This window comes from Nycticebus coucang, chromosome 12 (genome assembly GCF_027406575.1).
Source record: "Nycticebus coucang isolate mNycCou1 chromosome 12, mNycCou1.pri, whole genome shotgun sequence".
NCBI lineage: Eukaryota > Metazoa > Chordata > Mammalia > Primates > Lorisidae > Nycticebus > Nycticebus coucang.
The window spans coordinates 14407157-14430172 of NC_069791.1; the positions used below are offsets into that span (position 1 = coordinate 14407157).

The window sequence follows — 23016 nt, forward strand, 5'->3', positions numbered from 1 at the left end:
TCTGCCTGCTGCCAGGACATCACCTTTACCATGTTTTTAAGATGGAGCAAAATGCACACGGTTACTACTGTGAAAGATATGGACTTTAAGATCAACTTGATCTGCTACCTCCTAGTTGACTGACCTTGGACATCTATACAGTGAAGATATCATAGGGCGATAACACAGGCGAAGAAACTCTCAAACTATAACCGGCCCAAGGTAAAATTCCAGTAAATAAGCATTGCCCTCAGTAGCAGCCCTACCACAACCGTTGCCTCTAGAGCTTCCTAAATTATTTTAATAATATCTAACCTAACAATCATTCCTTTTTCCATTTTATATTTCTATTATATCTATACACACAATTTTTTTTTAAGAGACAAGGAGTCATTCTATCACCTAGGCTGTAGTGCAATGGCTCAATCACAGTTCACACCCTTGAACTCCTGGGATCCTTCCACCTCAGCCTCCTAAGTAGCTGAGACTATAGATGCATGCCACTGTGCCAAGCTCATTTTTAAATTTTTATACAGACAGAGGTCTCAGTATGTTCCCTAGGTTGGTCTTGAACTCCTGGACTCAAGTGATCTTCCTGCCTCAGCCTGTCAAAGTGCTGATTTAGAGGCATGAGCCACTGTGCCCAGCTTGTAGCTGTATTTTTTAATGACAGCTTTCTTTTATATTCTTTGTTTGACTTTGAACTCTTTGAAAGCAAGGACTAAATCATATCTTTTTCTTTTCCTGAGCCACATAATTTACAGTCCAAGACTATTGCTACAAACACTCAGAAGAAACTCATTGTTCTGTAACCTGCCAGGCAGGCCCACAAGACAACTTAGGGGCACACAGGGCTTAAGCTATGAGACGACCAGTTGTACTTCAGACCTATGTGCCTCTCTGCTCTCTGGGGAAGTCTCATCCTCAAGGCCAGTCAGGTCCTTTTCCCTCCCCTACTGTCCCCACCCCACTCACCCACAATGGAGAGGATGACTACCACGAAGTCGAAGATGTTCCAGCCAATGGTAAAGTAGTAGTGTCTCAAGGCAAACATTTTGAGCACACACTCACAAGTGAAGAAGATAACAAAGACCAGGTTTATCCAGTTTAAGATGTTCTCCATCTGCTTGCTCTGAGTATCAGTCTCCACCATCATTGTCACCATGTTAAGGCAGATGAGCATCATGATAACAATGTCAAAGGCTTGTTGAGTGACAAAATCAAAGACGATACCTTGGATTTTGTTCTGGGGAGGGAAGGAAGATACAAAAGGATTTATGATAGCCTTTCCTAGCAGATCTCAGGAAGTTGCCACCCTGTTAAATTAAATATTCTCTATGATACTGGCCAGCTCTCTCTCGCTTCTCTATCAGGTACATGTATGGAGTCCAAATTCAGTATTACCTCGCTAAGTTTCTGAAGTTAACACATTTCTCTTTCTCTCTCTCTTTTTAGAGATAGGGCCTTGCTCTATTGCTCAGGCTGGAGCACAAGGACATGATCATAGCTCACTGCACCCTCCCAGGCTTAAGTAATCTTCCTATCTCAGCTTTCTTTAAGGATGCATAATACTCCATGGTGTACATATACCACAATTTCTTAATCCATTTGCAGTTTTGATGGGCACTTGGGCTTCTTCCATGACTTAGCAATTATGAACTGGGCTGCAATAAACATTCTGGTACAAATATCTTTGTTATAATGTGATTTTTGGTCTTCTGGAATATACCTAATGGAGGAATTATAGGATCAAATGTCAGGTCTATTTTCTTTTTTTTTTTTTGAAGTTTTTGGCCAGGGCTGAGTTTGAACCTACCACCTCCAGGATATGGGGCCAGCGCCCTACTCCTTTGAGCCACAGGCAACTGCCTTAGCAGATCTATTTTTAGATCTCTAAGTGTTCTCCAAACATCTTTCCAAAAGGAACATATTAGTTTGCATTCCCCCCAGCAGTGTAGAAGTGCTCCCTTTTCTCCACATCCAGGCCAACATCTCTGGTTTGGGGATTTTGTGATGTGGGCTAGTCTTATTGGAGTTAGATGATATCTCAAAGTAGTTTTGATTTGCATTTCTCTGATGATTAAGGATGATGAGCATTTTTTCATATATCTATAGGCCGTGCACCTGTCTTCTTCAGAGAAGTTTCTCTTCAAGTCCCTTGCCCAGCCTGCGATGGGATCACTTGTTCTTTTTTTGCTTATACGTTTGAGTTCTCTATGGATTCTGGTTATTAAACCTTTGTCGGAGACATAACCTGCAAATATCTTCTCCCATTCTGAGGGCTGTCTGCTTGCTTTACTTACTGTGTTCTTGGCTGTGCAAAAGCTTTTTAGTTTGATCAGGTCCCAGTAGTGTATTTTTGATGCTGCTTCAATTGCCCAGGGGGGTCCTCCTCATAAAATATTTGCCCAGGCCGATGTTTTCAAGAGTTTTCCCTGTACTCTTTCCTAGTATTTTTATAGTTTCATGTCTTAAGTTTAAATCTTTAATCCAGTTATCTTAGTTAATGGTGAAAGGTGCGGGTCCAGTTTCAGTCTTCTACAGGTCGCCAGCCAGTTCACCCAGCACCATTTGTTAAATAGGGAATCTTTTCCCCACTGAATATTTTTAATTGGCTTGTCAAAGATCAAATAATGGTAAGTAGCTGGGTTCATCTCTTGGTTCTCTATTCTGTTCCATACATCTACCTCTCTGTTTTTGTGCCAGTACCATGCTGTTTTGATCACTGTCGATTTATAGTATAGTCTGAGGTCTGGTAGCATAATTCCTCCTGCTTTGTTTTTAATTCTGAGTAGTGTCTTGGCTATTCGAGGTTTTTTCTGATTCCATATAAAATGAAGTATTATTTTTTTCGAGATCTATAAAGTATGACAGTGAAGCTTTAATAGGGATTGCATTAAAATTGTATATGAGCCCATCTATTCTTATGTGATAACTATATACTTAAGCTTCTCAAGATTTTCATCCCCAGACCACACCATTCCTCCGAGGTCCTGAGTTGTTTACTGCCTGTTTCTCCTTGGTAAGCATAAGCACCTCAAACTTAAGTCCAGGGCAGATCCAAGTCCTTACCCTCTCCCTTCACCCAGCTTGTTCCTCTCTCAATTATTCATCCAGTCTCTCAGGCCAGAAATCTGAGGGTCATCATTCTCTCTCTTCTCCCTCATCCCCCCATCTGATCACTGAAGATCTTTTGACTCTTCGTCCAAATATATAACTTGAATTCATCTACTGCATTCCATTTCTATTTTTTTTAATTGCTACTATTATTATTTTTTTGAGACACTAGTCTCACTCTGTCACCCTGGGTAGAGTGCTGTGGTGTCATACACAGCTCACAGCAACCTCAAACTCTTGACCTCAAGTGATCCCCTTGCCTCAGCCTCCTGGAACTACAAGTGGCTGCCACAACCCTCGGCTATTTGTAGAGACGGGGTCTCCCTCTTGCTCAGCCTGGTCTCAAACTCCTGAGCTCAGGCGATCCACCTGCCTAGGCCTCCCACACTGCTAGGATTACAGGTGTGAGCCATTGTGCCTGGCTACATTTCATTTCTATGGGCCTACTCTAATCACTGTCTTTTATCTGGGCTTTTTCAGTCTCTTAACTGGTCTCCTTGCTTCCTTTTCCTGCCCTTGAACAATGCAGTATCCATACAGTAGCAAGTGCGATTATTAAAAATGTAAAGGAATCCTGTCATTTCCCTAACTTATAGCCTTTCAATAGCTTGGAGGGAGGGTTGTTGCACACAATCCTTATTGTGAACCTGTCAGTCTCACCTTGCTCTGCTCATGTTCCCCCCTGGCTCAATGCCACTGGCCACACTCATGTTTCCTGCTACGTGGGCCTTTGTCCTTTGCCTGGAAGCTCTTTACTTAGCTCTCTGGCTTCTCCTCATCCCAAGCAGACCCTGGTGACATTTTCTTTGACTACTATGCTGCAAAAGATCCATCCCACAATCCTGTTAAGTTTCCCCCCACAACATTCTACATTTCATTTATTATCTATTTCCTCCACTGTATTATAAGCTCCATTTGTTAATCACACTATGACTAGTGCCTGGGGCATAGTGCGAGATCTATAAACGTTTGCTGACTCAATGTTAACCTCTTTTTATGAGTGTTTCCTACCACACTAAATTTTTATTTATTTATTTTTGAGACAGAGTCTCACTTTGTCACCCTTCGTAGAGTGCTGTGGCATAATAGCTCACAGCAACCTCAAACTCTTGGGCTCAAGAGATTCTTTTGCCTCAGCCTCCCAAGTAGCTGGGACTATAGGCACCTACCACAATGCCTGGCTATTTTTTTAGAGATGAGGTCTCACTTTGGGTCAGGCTGGCCTCAAACTTGTGAGCTCAGACAATCCACCTACCTCGGCCTCAGGGTACTAGGATTACAGGCATGAGCCACTATGCCCAGTCTAAGTTTTTATACTTCAATATGGAAGAAAATATACTTAGGTTCCCATTTATAAAGAACTGAACAAAACTTTAGAAATGTTGGGCGGCCCCTGTGGCTCAGTGAGTAGGGTGCCGGCCCCATATGCCGAGGGTGGCGGGTTCAACCCCAGCCCTGGCCAAACTGCAACAAAGAAAATAGCCGGGCGTTGTGGCGGGCGCCTGTAGTCCCAGCTGCTCGGGAGGCTGAGGCAAGAGAATCGCGTAAGCCCAAGAGTTAGAGGTTGCTGTGAGCCGTGTGACGCCACGGCACTCTACCCGAGGGCGGTACAGTGAGACTCTGTCTCTACCAAAAAAAAAAAAAAAAAAAAAAATGAGAAATGTTAATTCTTTCCCATTCTCTTTAGTACCATTTCTATCACATAATGGAAAGTGTTAACACCAAGGTAATATACAAAAATTTCTCTTTAAGATTCTCAACATTTTTTTAAAAGAATCTTACTTGGTCACCAGCCTGGAGTGCAATGGCTCGATCATTGCTCACTGCACCCTCATATTTCTGGGCTCAAGTGATCTCCCTGCCTTGGCCTACCAAAGCCCTAGGATTATAGGTCTGACCCACCATGCCTGGCCTCCCTTCATCATTTTTTAATAGTGTCTAGGCACATGTTCATTTTCAGGATTACTTTAACTTGGTGGTTTTCAAACTGTTCGGCTAAACCCTGGGGTTTCCTTTCCCTTAGAACAGTGGTTCTCAACCTTCCTAATACCACAGCCTTTTAATACAGTTCCTCTGGGTCACGACCCACAGGTTGAGAACCACTGCCTTAAAAGTTGGTGAAGTGGATATGCCAGGAGTAGGGTAGAGGGATGAGTGGGGAAAATGCTATGGAATTCCAACTGTTGATTTAAACAAAGTAGCTCTACTTTTTTTTCTGTGACTAGACTGCCTGGTAAGCTTTTATTTTAAAGGTTCTGCTGGTTTTTGTTTTTTTTCTTTAAAGTTGCCAAATGAAAGTTATAGAAGAACTTTGAGCCTGGTTTGGGGGGGTAAGGTTTATGTCCCACCCAGCTGGGTATACGGATTCAAAACAGGGCATCTTATTCTCTGAAACAAAAGGATAACCACCAACGTAACAGTAAAGCCGATTCTCAGCCCCCCAAAGCTGTTTTACAAAAGACTCAGTTCAAGAGAGGAAATCAGGGCGCCATACTCTCCTAGTTTTGCCTTTTCTGCTCCCACAAATAGCCAGAAGCATTATTTTAGTTTCTAGACACATCCTGCAGAAACATAATTATGGAGTAAAGAAGTTGAAAAATAACGACCAAATCATATTTCAAACTGGTAGAAGACCAGCAAATTTCTTTCTTTTTTTTCAGTTTTTTTTTTTTTTGGCCAGGGCAGGGTTTGAACCCACCACCTCTGGTATATGGGGCCGGCACCCTACTCCTTGAGCCACAGGCGCCACCCAAGACAGCAACTTTCACTACCATTTTCCTTTGTTAATTTTTGGTTGTCTCTTAAAACATCTCTCCCATTGCTGTAGCCAATGTGGTTAACATGCTGACTCTTGGCTGCTTCCCAAGGAAGGCTCAGAGCATAGATCAAGGACCGATAGAAAAGCTGCCCAGACCTTAATCCCTGCTGCTCTGCTGTCTCACACACATCTTTTTGGATTGAGTGGCTAGGAGAGGGCTGGTGGGCACCAGCCAGCGATCACTTACCTTTTTCCCTCCTCTGCAGTTATTCTAGCAGTGCTTTTCCATGTGGGTTCTCACTATGCCCTTAGCCTGCGCACTTACCACAGGACGGGGAATAGGTTTCTGAGGTTTCTTTGAGCCCAACTTTTTCATGGCATTGTAGTACTTCTTTTGTTCCTCGGTCATGAAGATGTCCTGACCTCCGAAGTAAAGGAGGGAAAAAGAAAACACAATTACAACATGCTCTCACATGCTGTGGGTCTGGACCTAAGGTTCCGCAAACCTGAGAACTGAGGGAGTCTGCTTTCCTCTCCAGAGGCCAGTATAGCTAACAAGTATCCCAGAGTGGGCAGGTCTGGGATGCTTATTCTAATTCAAAGATACAGCTGCCCTGGTTTTTAGCTCAGGATTTCTAAGATCTGACAGTTACCAGGTAGAAAGGAAAGGGGCAATAATAGACGCTCAGGGAAGGGAGCTGTGACTCTGAAGATAGTTACATCTTACAGTATGACATTTTTTTTCTTGGTCTGCTTTCCAAACAAATTCTAGAAAAAGCATGTTAAAATGTTTCTCGCAGTTTGCTGGGACAGACTTGACTTACAAAATAAATAACAAGAATCTTTTCAATTTGCTTTGGAAAAATTGTTAACGACCAGGAACAAGTAAGGAAGTAAATTTCCCAATGATAGCCTCTTAAATCCCAATTTGCCCAGAGATTAAATGGATAATTACAAGTTGAGAAAAGTTCTACTTTTTGCTATAGCTGTTCACCTGTTTCTTTCTTCTTCACCTCTGTTACTATAGGTTCTCTCTAACTCAGTGGTTCTCAACCTTCCTAATGCCAGGACTCTTTAATACAGTTCCTGTGGGTCCCGACCCACAAGTTGAGAACCTCCTTCTGGTGGGGAACAAAACCAAGAATAGGTCTCAGGAATAAAAAATTACTAGTGGGCAGCACCTGTGGCTTAAGGAGTAGGGCGCTGGCCCCATATACTGGAGGTGGTGGGTTCAAACCTGGCCCCGGCCAAAAACTGCAAAAAAAAAAAAAAAAAAAAAAAAATTACTAGTAAATGTGGTAAACCACAAGCTGCAAAATCCAGCCCTAAACAGAGGGAGCTGGTTGAAGTTCATGTACAGTGGGGCCAGGGCCAAAATGACATGACATGGATTTTAGAGAAAGAAAGGGGCATTTTCTTTCTAGTGGACACAAGTATTTCTTCTGGGTTGACCACTACAATGAGGGGAGGAGACCTATCTTTTTCTTTTGTTGATTGAAGTTGTCAATGATGACACCAATGAACAGGTTCAGGGTGAAGAAGGAGCCGAAGATGATGAAGATGACAAAGTAGATGTACATGTAGATATTGTCTTCATACTGAGGCTGCTCATCAGGCTGTCAAAGAACAGGGAAACAGGGAGTTAGCGCCTAGTTTGGGGATCAGGTGAGTGATTCTGACATGCCAAGATCATCAGCCATAATTCTGAGCACATGTTCAGGCGGGAGCTCTAGATTCTTTCTTCTTGCCTCCTTCTCCACACTGGCTTGGCCTGCCTTAAGAGGACAAGACTCCTGCATGGAGAACATGCAAATCATGAGGCAAGAGAGAGCTGTTTGCTAGGAGCCACATTTTTACTGAAAGCAGGATTGGACAGGGTGTGGCAGCTCAGGCCTGTAATCCTAGCACTCTAGAATGCCGAAGAGGGAAAGATAGCTTGAGCTCAGGAGTTCTAGACCAGCCTGAGCAAGAGCGAGACCCTATCTCTACTAAAAATAGAAAAAAATTAGCCTAGAGTAGTGGTGGCCACCTGTAGTCCTTGCTACTCAGGAGGCTGAGGCAGAAGGATTGCTTGAGACCAGGAGTTTGAGGTTGCTATGAGCTGGGCTGATGCCACAGCACTCTAGCCTGGACAACAGAGTGAGACTCTGACTTAAAAAAAAAAAAAAAAAAAGGATTGACACATGGACAACTCTATTAAAGCCAAGTAGAGATCAACAGCCTAACCATCTGGAGCTAATTTTAATATAAGAGAGTGGTGGCTCACTGTAAGGAGGAGAAAGATCTATAATCAATAAACAAGCAACAAGACTGGGCGTGGCTCACATCTATAATCCTAGCACTCTGGGCAACAGAGGAAGGTAGATCACCTAAGCCCAAGAGTTTGAGGTTGCTGTCAGCTATGACACCAGGGCACTCTACCCAGGGCGACAGAGTAAGACTCTGTCTCAAAGAAACAAACAAACAACCAAAACCCAAAAATTAACAAAACCCTAAAACACAAAAATAAACAAAATAATAAAACAAGCAATGAATATTCCAAATAGAAACTACAAGTCCTCCATTCCCATCCCTCCCTCTTTTCTTCTTTCTTGGTGGGATTCTGCTTGCTTTCCGACCATCTAGGAAGGCTGGGTTTTCACCACGTACCCCCTTACCTTGCGGGAATCTACAGCTGCATACATGATGTCCATCCAGCCTTTGAAGGTCGCCTGGCAAACAGAGTAGGGCATTAGACCAGGCGTCCTCAAACTTTTTAAACAGGGGGCCAATTCATAGTCCCTCAGACTGTTGGAGGGCCGGACTATAGTTTTAAAATAAAAACTATGAACAAATTCCTATGCACACTGCACATATCTTATTTTGAAGTAAAAAACAAAATGGGAACAAATACAATTCACACCGCTGCATGTGGCCCGCGGGCCATAGTTTGAGGACCCCTGCATTAGACTATGTCTGTAAGGCCGTGGGTAGGAGTTTGGGCAGGGTCCCAAAGGTCAGGCTGAGGTTCAGTGACAACACATGACAGGCAGTTTGGGCACAGCCTCACTCAGACATAGAATTTTCTGTTTATCAGTACAGATCCCAAGGGAACTTTATGTAAGTCCCTGAAAGCAACACCAAAGTTTGGCAAAAAAACACAATGGTAATGATCATTAGATCATTGCTTTAGAAAAGGTCTTTAAAATGGGCCTGAGAAGGCTGCCTAAAGCTAGGGCAAAATCATATTTATAAGTGAATGGCAGGAATTTATTGAAGGTTTACTGAAGGTGCTTAGAACTTAGCTCTCCATCATGGAGTCTTTTTTTTTTGGAGACAGAGTCCCACTAGCTTGCCCTTGGTAGAGTGCTGAGGCGTCACAGCTCACAGCAACCTCAAACTCTTGGGCTTAAGTGATTCTCTTGCCTCAGCCTCCCAAGTAGCTGGGACTACAGGCGCCCGCCACAACGCCCAGCTATTTTTTTTTGTTTGTAGTTGTCATTGTTTAGCAGGCCCCGGCCAGGTTTGAACCCGTCAGCCCTGGTGTATATAGCCAGTGCCTTAACTGCTGAGCTACAGGTACCAAGCCCATGGAGTCATTTTTTTGCAAAGGTGTTACGCAATGGGGCTCTGGAAAATTAATTGTTGCATTAAAACAAAAAACAAAGTCAGAAGTTATCTCCCACCCACATGCGTAGCCCATGCAGAGACAATACTGGCTTCGTTCTTCATAGTTCCTTCCCAATGCTACTCCTTCCATCTTCCATATCTAGCTGATTTTGGAAACCAATATTCTCCGTGTTTTATTTATTCAGCTAGATTCTCAGCTTTTTCAGGGTGTGGTGGGAATCTTTTTCATCTGACAGCTCTAGTACTGTATTCTGTGACTACCATGTATGATTGGCTTGTTGATGTGTCTAGTTTTCTGGAGCTGCTTCAATTCAGGTTCAACGTGTGGGTCTAATTTCATGCCCTGGGAAAGAATAGCAAAAGAGCTATAGGTGGAATAAACTACTGCTCATTTCATGAACTTTGCTTTCTGTTACTGGCTGATAGTGTTTACTATGTGTAAAGTTAGGCTGACAGCTTCATCTCAATATTATTGCATTTAGTACTCTCAAGAATTGTGTGATATAGGCATGGTAATAATAGTAACAAAAATACATAATAGCAATTTCCATTAATTGAGCACTGCTATGTACTGGGCATTGTGCTAAGAAATGAAAAATAAATCACAAATCCTCTTAACCATAAAAGGTATTATTATCTATATTTAATAAATGGAGAAATACATATAGGTTGAATAATTTGTGCAAAGTTACATAGCCAAAAAAGCTCATCTACATCCAATTCCAAAGCTTATTGAGCTTTCATTTCATAGTACTGTCTTATCAAACATTCTAAACATTTGGCAAAAGAGAAAATTAGGCATGATGGAATGAAATTAGGCAAAAGAGAATTATCTGAATAATTAAAATAAATCCTTTCTTACTGTGACATATTAGTCTGAGGCCTTTCTCTGGGGTGGAACTGATGTTAATGCGGCCTTAATGCACTGTTATATTCTTTTTTTTAATTTTTTTTTTGCAGTTTTTGGCCAGGGCTGGGTTTGAACCCACCACCTCTTGCATATGAGGCTGGCACCCTACCCCTTTGAGCCACAGGCACCACTTGCACTGTCATATTCTTTTTTTTTTTTGTAGAGACAGAGTCTCACTTTATGGCCCTCGGTAGAGTGCCGTGGCCTCACACAGCTCACGGCAACCTCCAACTCCTGGGCTTAAGCGATTCTCTTATCTCAGCCTCCAGAGCAGCTGGGACTACAGGCGCGTGCCACAACGCCCGGCTATTTTTTGGTTGCAGTTTGGCCGGGGCCGGGTTTGAACCCGCCACCCTCGGCATATGGGGCTGGCGCCTTACCGACTGAGCCACAGGCGCCGCCCGCACTGTCATATTCTTTTCTTAACTATTCTGCAGCTAGCATGTAGAATTATTTCACCTCAATCAAAATTGCCATCATTTCTTATTTTTGCCTATGCACGTCTTCTTGATTTTTGGGGGGAGTCTTTCTCTTTAACTACACACTATGACGCAGGTAGATGTGACCGCTCCACCACTTTATTACATTACAGAAATCTTTATATGCTGCTGAGCTGAACTCTGTTCTTGAGCACAACCAGAGATTCCCTTTGAATGAGATCTTGTAGAAGTCAGAGACCACTTAGGAAAGGCATCTCTTTGAAGCTGGGCTGAGAAATGACATTGTGCTCTTGGACTTATTAAGCATAATCCTGATTCTGGAAGTATGGTTGAGAAAAAAATCAAAAGGGATTTTTGCTAGCTGCGTAAGTTGCATGGAACTGAAAAAACAACACTTACCACTTGAAGAAGGGCCAGGTATCCTGCCCCAACATTGTCAAAGTTGATCTTCACATTCTTCCATCGGATCTCTGTATTGTTTCCCTCCATGAGCTTTTCACACTCAGTTTTATTATTGACCACTTCAATTTCAAATCGGATTTCAGAAGTCTCATTAAAGCAGTAGTGGTACTTTCCCGCGAACAGGTTAACTCCCATGATGCTGAAAATCAGCCAGAAGATGAGACACACCAGCAGCACATTCATGATGGAGGGGATGGCGCCCACCAAGGCATTCACCACCACCTGCATTGGAAGGGGGAGGTTACTGAGTGTTGGGAGGAACCCATGATGAGCCTGTTCTTTTGATTTCCAGGAGGGGAATGACATTGTATGGCTCATTCTGTTACAGAAACATTATGTTGCCTTTGGAATTAGAGTAACTGGACAGATCCATAAGGGACCCAAAATCTGTAAGTCTAGAAACTATTTTTAAGGAATTTTATTAAGTTCCATCTTTATTTCAATTAATAAAAATTCCCCTGCCCATGTTGACCTAGATCTCTCCCGTGCACCAACCTGGGACTGAAAAAATTATCATAGTCCAGTCTCCCTCTTCCTCAATTCATAAAATAAACCCCCATGGGAAAATCCAGTAACTTTAAGTTCACTAGCTGCCTTTCAACAGACATTCCCCTTCTGAAAAACAAGGTGATTATTAAAAATCACACAGAACTACCCTTTGGGGTTAGCAGAGAATCAGCCAACAGTACAGAATGTCTCTTTTATGACTATGCAAGGCCAGTTATTTTACTTCAGGCAATAGCTGAGCATGCATGTTGTGCAGGCTCGAGAAGAAAAAGCTATATTCCCTCTACCAAACAGTATAAGATAAAATCGGAACAAACGTGCTTTTCACTCAAGGACCATCTTCTTGAAGTCACCTTTTCCCCCTGACTTTGTGGGCTTCTAAATCTAAAAGTCACCCCTGCTTGGCTAATGCTGACATCTCTGTTCCACCCAGGGCTTGACTCCACGCTTCACAATGTATTAGAAATAGGAATGATGTTAAGTTTGTGTTTGTTTTGGAGAGTTTGAGTCAGTCTATTGCTGCTCTTAAAACTCAAAAATTGGCATACTGTTAATCACTGACTATAGTAAGGTCAGGAATATAAAAAAAAAAAGAAAAAACCCTTAGGAATTGAAGTTTCTGGGTTGTTTTTAACTTTGATTAACCCCTCATCAGAGGGGTTCGAAGTGCTTACAGAAACATTTCAGGTGGTATGACAGAAAATAGGGCTGGTTTTCATTTCTACCCTGATCCTCACTTGCTGTTGGTCTTAAACAGGACTGCTAAGGTCCAGAAAGGCTACCCTAATGTGGGAGAAATGTTTCTTCTTTTTTCCTTGAATAGAGTTAAAATAAATATAAATGAAGTCTGTCTTTTCCCATGTCCCTGCAACAGTTTTTTTGTGCAAGTAAGAGACATGACGGCTGTCAAACCAGCACAGCATGGAAAGGTGGAAGGGTCATGCTGTGCAAGAAACACCAGGGGGCAGCTTTAGGTTTTAGGTTTGGGTTGTCCTTAGTTTGTTCTTTGCTGTAGACTGTACAGTCACTCATCAGAACCCGGGGTTGAGAAGAGACCTATTTTGTCTCATAGTCTGCTAAGGAGTCATTCTTCCTTTCATATTAAAATGCTCATTTTGTGTTTCTCCAGTTCACATGTGAAGGTCGTCAGATTGAGAGGCAGTTATTTCTTAATTCTAAGACCAAGAAATCTCTTCTAGATTTGATAGCTCCATCATTAGTATAAAATGTTTATTACTTTGAGCAAGGAAAGAATAGATGAAATCTGGAAAATCTTCAATGTTATTTTACGGAATGGTGTTTATATTTATTTATTTGTTAGTGAAGTTGTTAGGTATTCAGATTTGAATTTACCTCCTCATTCTCCAGTTGCTCACCCTTTGGTGGGAGCACTAAAAAGCAATGGAATGTGCAAAAGAACAGGCAAAAGGGGGATGATTCACAAATGAAATAATCATTTCTCAAACAACAGAGAGTAGATTTTTTTTTTTGTAGAGACAGAGTCTCACTTTATGGCCCTCAGTAGAGTGCTGTGGCATCACACAGCTCACAGCAACCTCCAACTCCTGGGCTTACGCGATTCTCTTGCCTCAGCCTCCCGAGTAGCTGGGATTACAGGCGCCCGCCACAGCACCCAGCTATTTTTTTGTTGCAGTTTGGCCGGGGCTGGGTTTGAACCCGCCACCCTCGGCATATGGGGCAGGCGCCCTACTCACTGAGCCACAGGCGCCGCCCAACAGAGAGTAGACTATGTGAAAGTTCAAAAGCTCAAGTCTATGTGATGGCATTTTACAGCAGAGCTTGGTGAGTTATGACCTTCTGTCAAATCATTACAAACGTGCAGCAGAAGTAGCCCCCCCAAACCTAGAAATGTGATTTTTATCTCAGTTCAGAACCTACTTCCTCTAGAACTCTCCTAACTATACAGAGAATTCTAAACTTCTACTCAAATCCAGTCTAGCCTGTTCTAGATAGTGTCTGTGTATTACAGTTAAGTATGGGGTAATGACTACAGTAGGGAAGAAAAATTAGCTGATTGACTAAGTGATCTATGAACTTTTTTTTTTTTTTATTGTTGGGGATTCATTGAGGGTACAATAAGCCAGGTTACACTGATTGCAATTGTTAGGTAAAGTCCCTCTTGCAATCATGTCTTGCGATCTATGAACTTTTATACTTCATAGATCTGAGCAAAGGAATCAATATAAATAATATATACTGAGCCTTATTCTCTGAAATGACATAAAAATCCTATAAAATCTTAAGTTTTTTGTTTTGAGATAGAGTCTCACTTTGTTGCCCTCAGTAAAATCAGAGCTCACAGCAACCTCAAACTCTTTGACTTAAGCAATTCTCTTGCCTCAGCCTCCCAAGTAGCTGGGACTACTACAGGCTCCCACCACAACTTGAACCCATGAGCTCAGGCAATCTACCCTCCTTGGCCTCCCAGAGTGCTGGGATTACAGGCGTGAGCCACTGTGCCTGGCCCAATATGAAGTATTTTTAAGGCACAAATGTTCTTTCATTTACTAATCATAACCAAAGAAAACCTTCCTACCTTAGTTTTATGAATTAAAGAGAAAACAGAATTGATGAAATTTACTAATAATTCTCCCTTGCTGTAACATTAGCTGCAATATGTGAAATAGAAATTGTTTAACTGGGCTTCATATAGAATTGTCATTGTGCTGTTATTCAAAGCAACCAAAAGGAAAGAAACCATACTGCTTATTTTGAACTCTCACGCTAAAGATATATTATAAACGATAATTCAAGTTTCAAGTGATAGTAAGTTGGATTTCCTCTCTACTAACTTTAGTTGTTCTACATTGCTTTTAGTTATAAAATTTATAATTAAAAAATAAATATAGAAATATTTCTCAAAGCTAAGTTCTAGTAAAGGATAAAAAGTTACTTTTTTCGGGCGGCGCCTGTGGCTCAGTGAGTAGGGCGCCAGACCCATATGCCGGAGGTGGCGGGTTCAAACCCAGCCCCAGCCAAAAAAAAAAAAGCCACAAAAAAAAAAGTTACTTTTTTCAATGGAACTTTATCCTTGGTCATTGATACAAATCCCACTTAATTGATGAGAAAATTCCAATGGATACAAATCCTTACAGCAGTTGAGCCTTTGCTATAATGCCTAGGACATTACTGTGGCTCATTAAATAATATAAAATCTGAACATCTGGCAGAGGGAACATGGCTTTAATGGACAACTATGTACTGACAATCAACAAAACGCATGCATGTTTCATAGCATTACTATTATATACCCTCAAAAATTTAATAGCACAGCAAAATCTTTAAATGAAGATTACTATGGAGGAGAGAAAAGCAAAGAACTACGTTAAGTATTCCTTTGCCAACAGCATGACGCTTCCGTTTTCTGGTCTTTGGTTTGAGGAAGGAGAGAGGAGACTGAAGTCAGAGTCCCAGGACAGGCTCAGGTCTATGCTCCTCTCAGGTGGAAGGTCTGAGCTGTAACTGGAGCAGCACAGTGACAGTTGAGCCCATCTGCATGGCTGGTGTTCATTTCATGAAGATTTCCTATTTAAAATGTTCTAAGGGCAATCTCTTTAATGTTGGCATGCAGAAGAACCTGAATCAAAGAATAGAAAACAGCCCTGATAGAAAGATGACGTTTCAATAAAACAAGTGTGCCTATTTCTGTTTATTACTAGGGAACTTACTATACACCTAGCCAAATTCGATTTTTTTCTTTTTGCAGTCACTCTCCCACAGAAGGGCTGGGAAGCTGTGGGACAGAAACAGATTTCTGAGCTCTCTCCACTTGCCCAACTGGTACTGTTAGCTGACTGGGGTCAACCAATGAGGCGGCTCTCCCATACTAAACCTTCCCTTACTCCATGCTTATTGTTCTAAATTCCAGCTTTGGGTTCAAATTTGTTCTTGGTCATATTATCTTATTTGAAAAATCTGGATCCCTGGGCTCCTAAACTACTTGTAAGTTGACAAATCTTTGATGGAATGGAAACTGAGTCCAGGGAAGGCGGGAAGGAGCAGCAGCTACAGGGAAAAGGTATGGCTATCAAAGGGCTCCTACATCCCAGTTATTCAAACAACCGCCTCATGAGCAAATTGGCATCCACTGATCAGTGAGGACTATTGCTGTCTGCTACAGGGCTAACTGGCAGTAATGATTTCTAAGTGGAAAATGGGTGGGCCTTCTGAGAGTGAGTGAGTGTATGTGCTTTCTTCAGGTGTTACCAATCTCCTTTGGCGATCCAGGATCACTGTTAGGGGAGGTGGAGGATTGCAGGCTACTAAGCTCAGGTACAATGTTGCAAGGATTGTCTTCAGTGTTTTTTTTTTTTTTGGAGACAGAGTCTCACTATGTTGCCCTCAGTAAAGAGCCGTGGTATCACAGCTCACAACAACCTCAAACTCTTGGGCTTAATTATCTTGCCTCTGCCTCCCAAGTAACTGGGACTACAGGTGCCCGCCACAACGCCCAGCTATTTTTTTGTTGCAGTTGTCACTGTTGTTTAGCCAGGTTGGCACCCGCCAGTCTGTGTCTATGTGGCCGGCGCCCTACCCACTGAGCTACAGGCACTGCCCCTTCAGTGAGTTTTTAGTTGCATCTTGTCCTCAGTATTTCAGTTACCAAAGTGAACTCTTTAACAAAACTATCATAATTTATTTAAAAATTCAACTGATCTCTTCTGAAAAATTGTGCAAAGGTAGGGGGAAGAGGCATGAGCATTTTAACATTTTCAACCACACCGTGGCCCTCTCCACCACTGAGTCCTGTGCAATATACTCTCTCTTCCTACATTTAGCCTGAGCCTAACAATGACATTATTGTACATGTCCTAAAACCTCTCTTATCTGTGGGAGAAAGACTTACAAATTGCAAGTTAAAAAAAGTTAAAATGAATTTATACTGCTGTGGAACGTCCCTTCCTACAGATGGTTTCAGGAGGGAGGGATGCAGAAAGCTAACATTTAGTAAACCAAACTGTGACTGTGCTACACAAGAAACGAGAATTTGTTGCAAAAAGCATTTGCCTGAATAAGTTCAAATAATAGAGTAACATTCCCAAGTTCCAATGAAGTTTCCATTTTTCCTGTACAATTATGGGTGGCTTCATGGAATAGTGGCCAGGGATCACAGATGTGGAATGAATGAAGCAGCACTGTCCTGGTGTCTAGTTACTTCAATCAGCCTTGCCTCACGTGCACTACTGCGACAGTTAATTTTTATCCCTACATGCTGGTGTTTGAACATTTAAAAACAGATCCTCTGATTTGCTCTCCTGCATGTATTCCACATCTGAACTGAAATGAGTTTTCTTGGTCTTGTTAAGTATAACAGACCTCTCTGGATTGTCAAAGGACAACGATTACCACCAAAGACAATTGCCCACTTGATTTTTAAGAAATTGACTTTTGTGTGTGTGTGCATGCATGTATACACACACACACACACACACACACACTTAAATCAAAAGAGACCAGAAAAAGGCACTGCAAGAGGGTGCCTTATTGTTAAGTTGGCAGGGTGACAACACCTTGTACTGGTTGGATTTGGGTGGAGTATCACCAAAGCAGGAACAGGAGTTATTGAGAAATTTCAAGAGAACTAGCTCATATTCAGTTGTCTAGCATCACACTTGTTTTTTGTTTTTACAGTGTTAGAAGAGGGACCACACAGCATGGGCAGAGGGATTGGGGGTGAGGAGGAAAGCTTTGCTATTAGACAGAGGCTGCCAGTCCTTGTGGGACTGGGCTGAGAACAACAAGGTGCAATAAGAGGAATCAGAATAGAAAGAAAGCATTTCTTCTCCCAGGGTCATGCCAAATTCTGCTTCATCCCCACTTCCAGGCCTGCCATTACGTCTCTAAGCCCCTTATCAGCCAGTTTCCCAGTGACTCCAAGGCCACAGTCCTCACCTGGCTGATACCCCTGCACAGTGCTCCCTGCCTACAGCCTATGCTTTTCAGTGGGTCTGTGGGTCACAATTCCCCTTCTTTGCACCTGGTGATTCTCCCTATTAAATCAACAGCCCAGAAAGCTGCCCCAAGTGCTACAGTTAAGCCAGGCCAAATGAGATAGCCAATGTTAACATGTTCTGCGATGGCATGTTGTTGGGGTGGGCCCAGTATTAATGTGATGAGGCAGCTTAATGCAACTCCCCTTCACACAGGGCGGGTGTGGGGGAGGAAGAGTGGAGGATCAAATCAGCAGCTGCATCACAGAACTCGTGTCTGAATGATCTTTCCACCATGTGATCAGTTCTAGCATGCTTAAACAATATCCAGTGGCATGCAGAAGGATCAGCTGCTCTTAGTATCTTACCCTCATCCCTTCAAATCGTGATAAGGCTCTTAAGGGTCTCAAAGCTCTTAGGGTCCTAAGGGACTTTATGGCACCTAGTTCCGAGTAGCCCAGGGCATTAGCTATAAGGCTGACTAAAGAGACCTACACGGAAACAGAAGAGAAAAACAAAAACAAAAAAGGAAACACACACAAACATAAAAAAAAAAAAAAAAAAAGGAAAAGAAAAGAAAAGAAAGAGGTTCCAGAGTGTTAGAATAAAGCCCCTAGCCCTGATCACACAGGTTGGGACCCCCCAGGTAGAGGAAATGGGTAACACCAGCTGCCTACTTCAACTTGACTCAAACGACCTGGAAGGAAAGGTGGTTGAGAGAGGCAGAAGAAAAAACACAAAGGGAAGAGAAGGAGAAAGAACATACATACAAGTTGGAAAAGGGAAGAGGCTGGAGGGAGAGGGGGAAGGAGGAAGTTCCCCTGGAAGGAGAGGAGCCTGAACAGGTGACAAGAACCTTACCCTCGCCCTTTACAGCCTCTGCAGCTCCCGGAAGGTCCCATTAAATTAAGGCAGACAAATTTAATGGTACCTATGGAAAAGAATACAGATAAATACACATACTCCACACAAGCTGCCCCCTCCTCAGCTCATTCATCATTGGATTTCCAACAGGGACAAGCTCTCTTACTCCTGGTTGACAAAAAACCATTTGTTTGAGAATCTGATGAGTCGCTGCATCAACAATTGAAATATATTCAGTAAGTATCACAGCTGACTTTGCAGTGCCCAAGAAGGAAAGAACCCAAGAAGGAAACTTCTTGACAGAATTTTGGCTCCATGAGAACTCACTACGTCACTCTTCTATCTCTCACATTTAACTATAATCATTCTTCCACCTTTTAACTACAACATAACCCCCGTGTGACCATGAGAACTTGGGTGGGTCTAGACAACTGAATCCATACTTTTCCCTGTAATTCTCGTTCTTTCCTTCCAGAACAGCCCAAAATGACTTGGCTCTGGTCTCTTGTTTCCAGGACAATCTCCTATGATTTTCATCAATAGAGCAGCTGGAAGAATTCTTGGAATTTACTTTTTCATTTTATAGATGAGGAAATCGAGACCCATACACAAGAATTTGCCCAGTGTCCTGCTGGCAAGTTCTGAAGCCAAGATTGAAAACTCATGTTGCCTGGCTTCTGCCCAGCAAGCTCTCTTTCAGTAACAGATCACATCCATCCTCAATGGGTGGACTATATGACAATATTCCAACAGCATTACCAGTGTCTGAACAACCCAGAGTTGAGTATATTGCCACAGTAGGGTGAAGCAAGCTGTAGGTCTCCAGGCCTAATCTCTTGGTCGAATGACTTTCTGCTCTTCCAGAAGCAAACTTAAACTTACCTTGTTCTACCAGAGCTCTCAGAGCAGCTCCCATGACACAATACTTACTACCTTGGGCTGCCTAGGCCTGACCTGAGACAGACAGCTAGCTCTTCAGGGCAGACCAGACCTAAAAATGCCTTCAGTTTGTCAAATCCTGGAATGTTTGGGCTCTGGGTTTCTTAGAGCAGTCTTTTTTCTTATTTTACCACAAATTCTGAGATTGGTTAAGATATCCCCATCAACAGCTCTAAAATGCCCTGAAGTGGTGGTTGCAGATATGCTTAGCTTAAACTGGTAATATTTTAAAGCAAATTTAGAGAGAAAGAAAAGAAACAATCTATAACTTAGTTTCATTTGCTGCTTTTTATCTGTATCCTAGGGCTTTAATTCTTTGATTCTGTATCTCTGAACTGCACATACACAATTTTCAAAAGTCTGAAGACATTTATAATTAAGCAGCAGGAGTGGCAGGAGTAGAAACGTAAGGTCAATGACCTAGCAAGGGTCAGGGTAGAGCAGGCTTAAAGGCTTCAGTTTTATAAAGGATGATCTATCTATGCATGTGCTCATAATCCATCAGTGGAGGTATCTCCTCTGGAGCCCCAGACAGAGTCCAAAGCAAATCTGGAAGTAAATCTTCCCCTATTAGGCTACTCCAATGGTCTTTGAAGGGTATGTGGTCCAGAGGTCAATCTCTGTCCAAAACAAGGGTTTCAAAAGCCTTATCTAGAGCACAGCAACACCACCCAATCACTTTTTGTCTACCCATCATTATCTGTGAGAATTTATATTGAGGTGTTTCCTGCTTACTATTGCCAAGTGCAGCCAATTCTTAACCCCAAATAATCTAAAATTGCCAGATTCTTAGTGAAGCCTCAAAAGGAACTGCTGGGAAGCAGTCCCATCTCAACCGAGTACCTGAGTTCAAAAGTCATAGTTCACCTTGTGAAACTTTGCCAGTAAAGACTGCAAGAAACCAAGCTTTGGGTGGCTATAGGATCTTCAGGGTAGGTGACTTGTCTGATAACAAAAGGCCTATGTGGGGAGAGGGGTGGAGGAAGCACCAAGGCCGATTCAGAGCATGGTTCTAACCGCTGCTGAGAGATAATCTGTGGCTCAGATGATTAATCTGGTCAAGCTCTCCTAAAACAGGATCAATGAGGGTCTTATCTGGGTTGTTCCTTAGCAGTTGAGGGCTCTTCTTACAATCCTCTGAGTCTCCATGTTAAGCCCTGCCTAGAGATAATCCCAATATTACTTACAGTATACTGTAAGAAAAGAATCCAACCTTTAAAAAAAAGAGAAATTGAGAGATGTCACAATTCAGGGCATCTATGGCTGTGGGGATGGAAAAGAAGGGGATAGAGACACTAGGTGGCTTTCTCAAAATGAAGTGAACATTTTCAAGTAGAGAATGTTTTCAGTAGTCTGAATTCAGGATGTAGTGAGTGGTCTCTCAAAGTTCCCATACTTGGAGCTGAAATGCTGGCTAACCTCCATAGATGTGATATAAATTTCCTTGGGAAAAGATAACACCAGCTCCAGTGCAGTTAAGGACCTGAACAAAATAAAATGTTCCTATTTGGGAACTCACATAGTTTACAAAGAAGATAATTAACCTTCAAAGTTGTCTAGATTATCCCCATGACTCTGAAAAGCACCCTCTTTGCATTTAGAGAGAAACAAAGAAATGAAAATCCACTAGGGAACATATCTGGTGATGAATAACGGATTCAGACATCAAGTCACCGGGGCATGAAATAGGAGGAAGACAATCTCTGAGACAGTGCTGAATAAGTGCCTAACCTGCCGAATGTTTCACAATGCCAGAGGAATCAGACATTTTACTCAAATGGACAGCAAAAACTCTTACTAGTTCAGCTGTTCAGATGCTGGTCCACAGCTTATTCTCCCATCTGAAACTCAAAAGTGGTAACCAGTGGTGCCACTGTGAGGGTCTGGGGATGTACCCACTTAACTCAAGTCTGCAGTCAGACCACAGTTGCCCTGGAAGGTAGTTTGAGTTTCCCAGGGGCTAGAACCATGCATGCCCATCCCCCTGTGATTTGTTATGACTTCTGGAACAAGTCCACACAGGGAATGTGCTCCAGTTTATATTGTCTACTCATAACTGGTATAGAGGTGTTCACAGGAGCTAATGTTAGGCCCCAGGGCAACGTAATAATCCAGCAACATTCCAAAGCTATGGATTCTTGTCACTTGGTTATAAAAATATTATTAAAATGTTTGTTAAAAAAAATGGTGATGTATAGGACTGTTGATGCTTTCAGCAGCACATTTGGGTACCAGAAGCATACAGGATACCTGATCAATATCCTCAATTCTGGGGTAGCTCACTCCCAAGAGAAGAGCAAGAAGAGGAAGAATGTTGAGGTTAGGGTAGACAGTGGAGGGAAAACTCATGGTGGGGAAGCTTTGTTCCAAGTAACAGCTTCTCTAGAGCAGCTAGGATGCCTGAGTTCAGGCATCCCATTGGACTCCAGGTGGTCCTGAGGAGTTCCTGTGAAATGAAGATTCTATGGCACTTCCCCTTTTTCTAGAAAGAGAGTTGACCAAGTCTCACTTTAATTTTCTGTGCCTTATTGTCCCAAACCCATTCCTTAAGTCTCAAAGCTCCAGCTTTTGTCTGTGGGAGCTAGAGGTCCTTCTACCAGAAGGTGGTATCAACAGTTGCTGAAGGGTTTCACATTGGCACCCTCTGGGGCCACCCCTATTTGTTTCACCTTAAGGTGGCTAACTCACCTCATTTAGACCTCTCCCCAAAAGCTGGGTTTTTGAAATGGAGGGCATGAGTGAGGGCACAGTGACATCTCTGGGAAGGGTCACTAACCATAGGAGCTGCAGACATTATTACCGGTGAAGAGTGCTAGGCTCCTATTACCTGAGGGAGATTCCTTTTTTTCTTCCTTCCTTCCTTTTTTTCTTTTTCTTTTTTTTTTTTTTAGGACGAAGTCTCACTTTGTTGCCCTCAGTAGAATGCTGTGGTGTCACAGCTCACAACAACCTCAAACTCTTGGCAAGCAATCCTCTTGCCTCAGCCTCCCAAGTAGCTGGGACTACAGGCGCTGCCACAATGCTTGGCTATTTTTAGAGCCGGGGTTTAGCATTTGCTCAGCCTGGTTTTGAATTCCTGAGCTCAAGCAATCCACCCTCATTGGCCTCGCAGAATGCTAGGATTATAGGCTTGAGCCACAGGGCCTGAGGGAGATTTCTATGCTGCTCAATCCTAGGTCCCAGAAGCACTCTGTAGGTAGTCTGCCAGAAACACGTATGCTAAATGTACCAAGCCAGCCTCTAAACATTCCACTTTCGTGGTACTTCTAAGCCCTCTGTAGGAACTGACTTTTCCAAGAGGCCTTGGTCCTACAATTCCTATTCACCCTTTCTTTAAAAGACTAATTTGACTGAAAGAAAAAAGTTTTTGTTATTATACAGAATAAGAGAATAGTCATCATCATTAGTAAAGCCAACAAGGAACAAGTGCTGGTGAATAAGAGAAATAGGCGATGCAGCTTCCAACCTGAAAATAACATG

General features: G+C 42.5%; 1 protein-coding gene across 3 annotated transcripts in view; it reads right to left on the reverse strand.

Moving 5' to 3' along the window:
* The window catches only part of SCN8A (sodium voltage-gated channel alpha subunit 8), a 225280-nt gene that overhangs the window by 7877 nt on the left and 194387 nt on the right, over positions 1–23016 (reverse strand). For 2 of the 3 annotated variants that reach the window (XM_053556312.1, XM_053556310.1), the window contains 6 exons: positions 18102–18224; positions 11213–11497; positions 8512–8565; positions 7333–7470; positions 6180–6284; positions 955–1225 (listed from right to left, as the gene is read on the reverse strand). In XM_053556312.1, the coding sequence (XP_053412287.1) occupies positions 955–1225; positions 6180–6284; positions 7333–7470; positions 8512–8565; positions 11213–11497; positions 18102–18224 (976 nt within the window). The remainder of the gene's footprint in view (positions 1–954; positions 1226–6179; positions 6285–7332; positions 7471–8511; positions 8566–11212; positions 11498–18101; positions 18225–23016) is intronic. The other variant, XM_053556311.1, reaches the window with a different exon arrangement.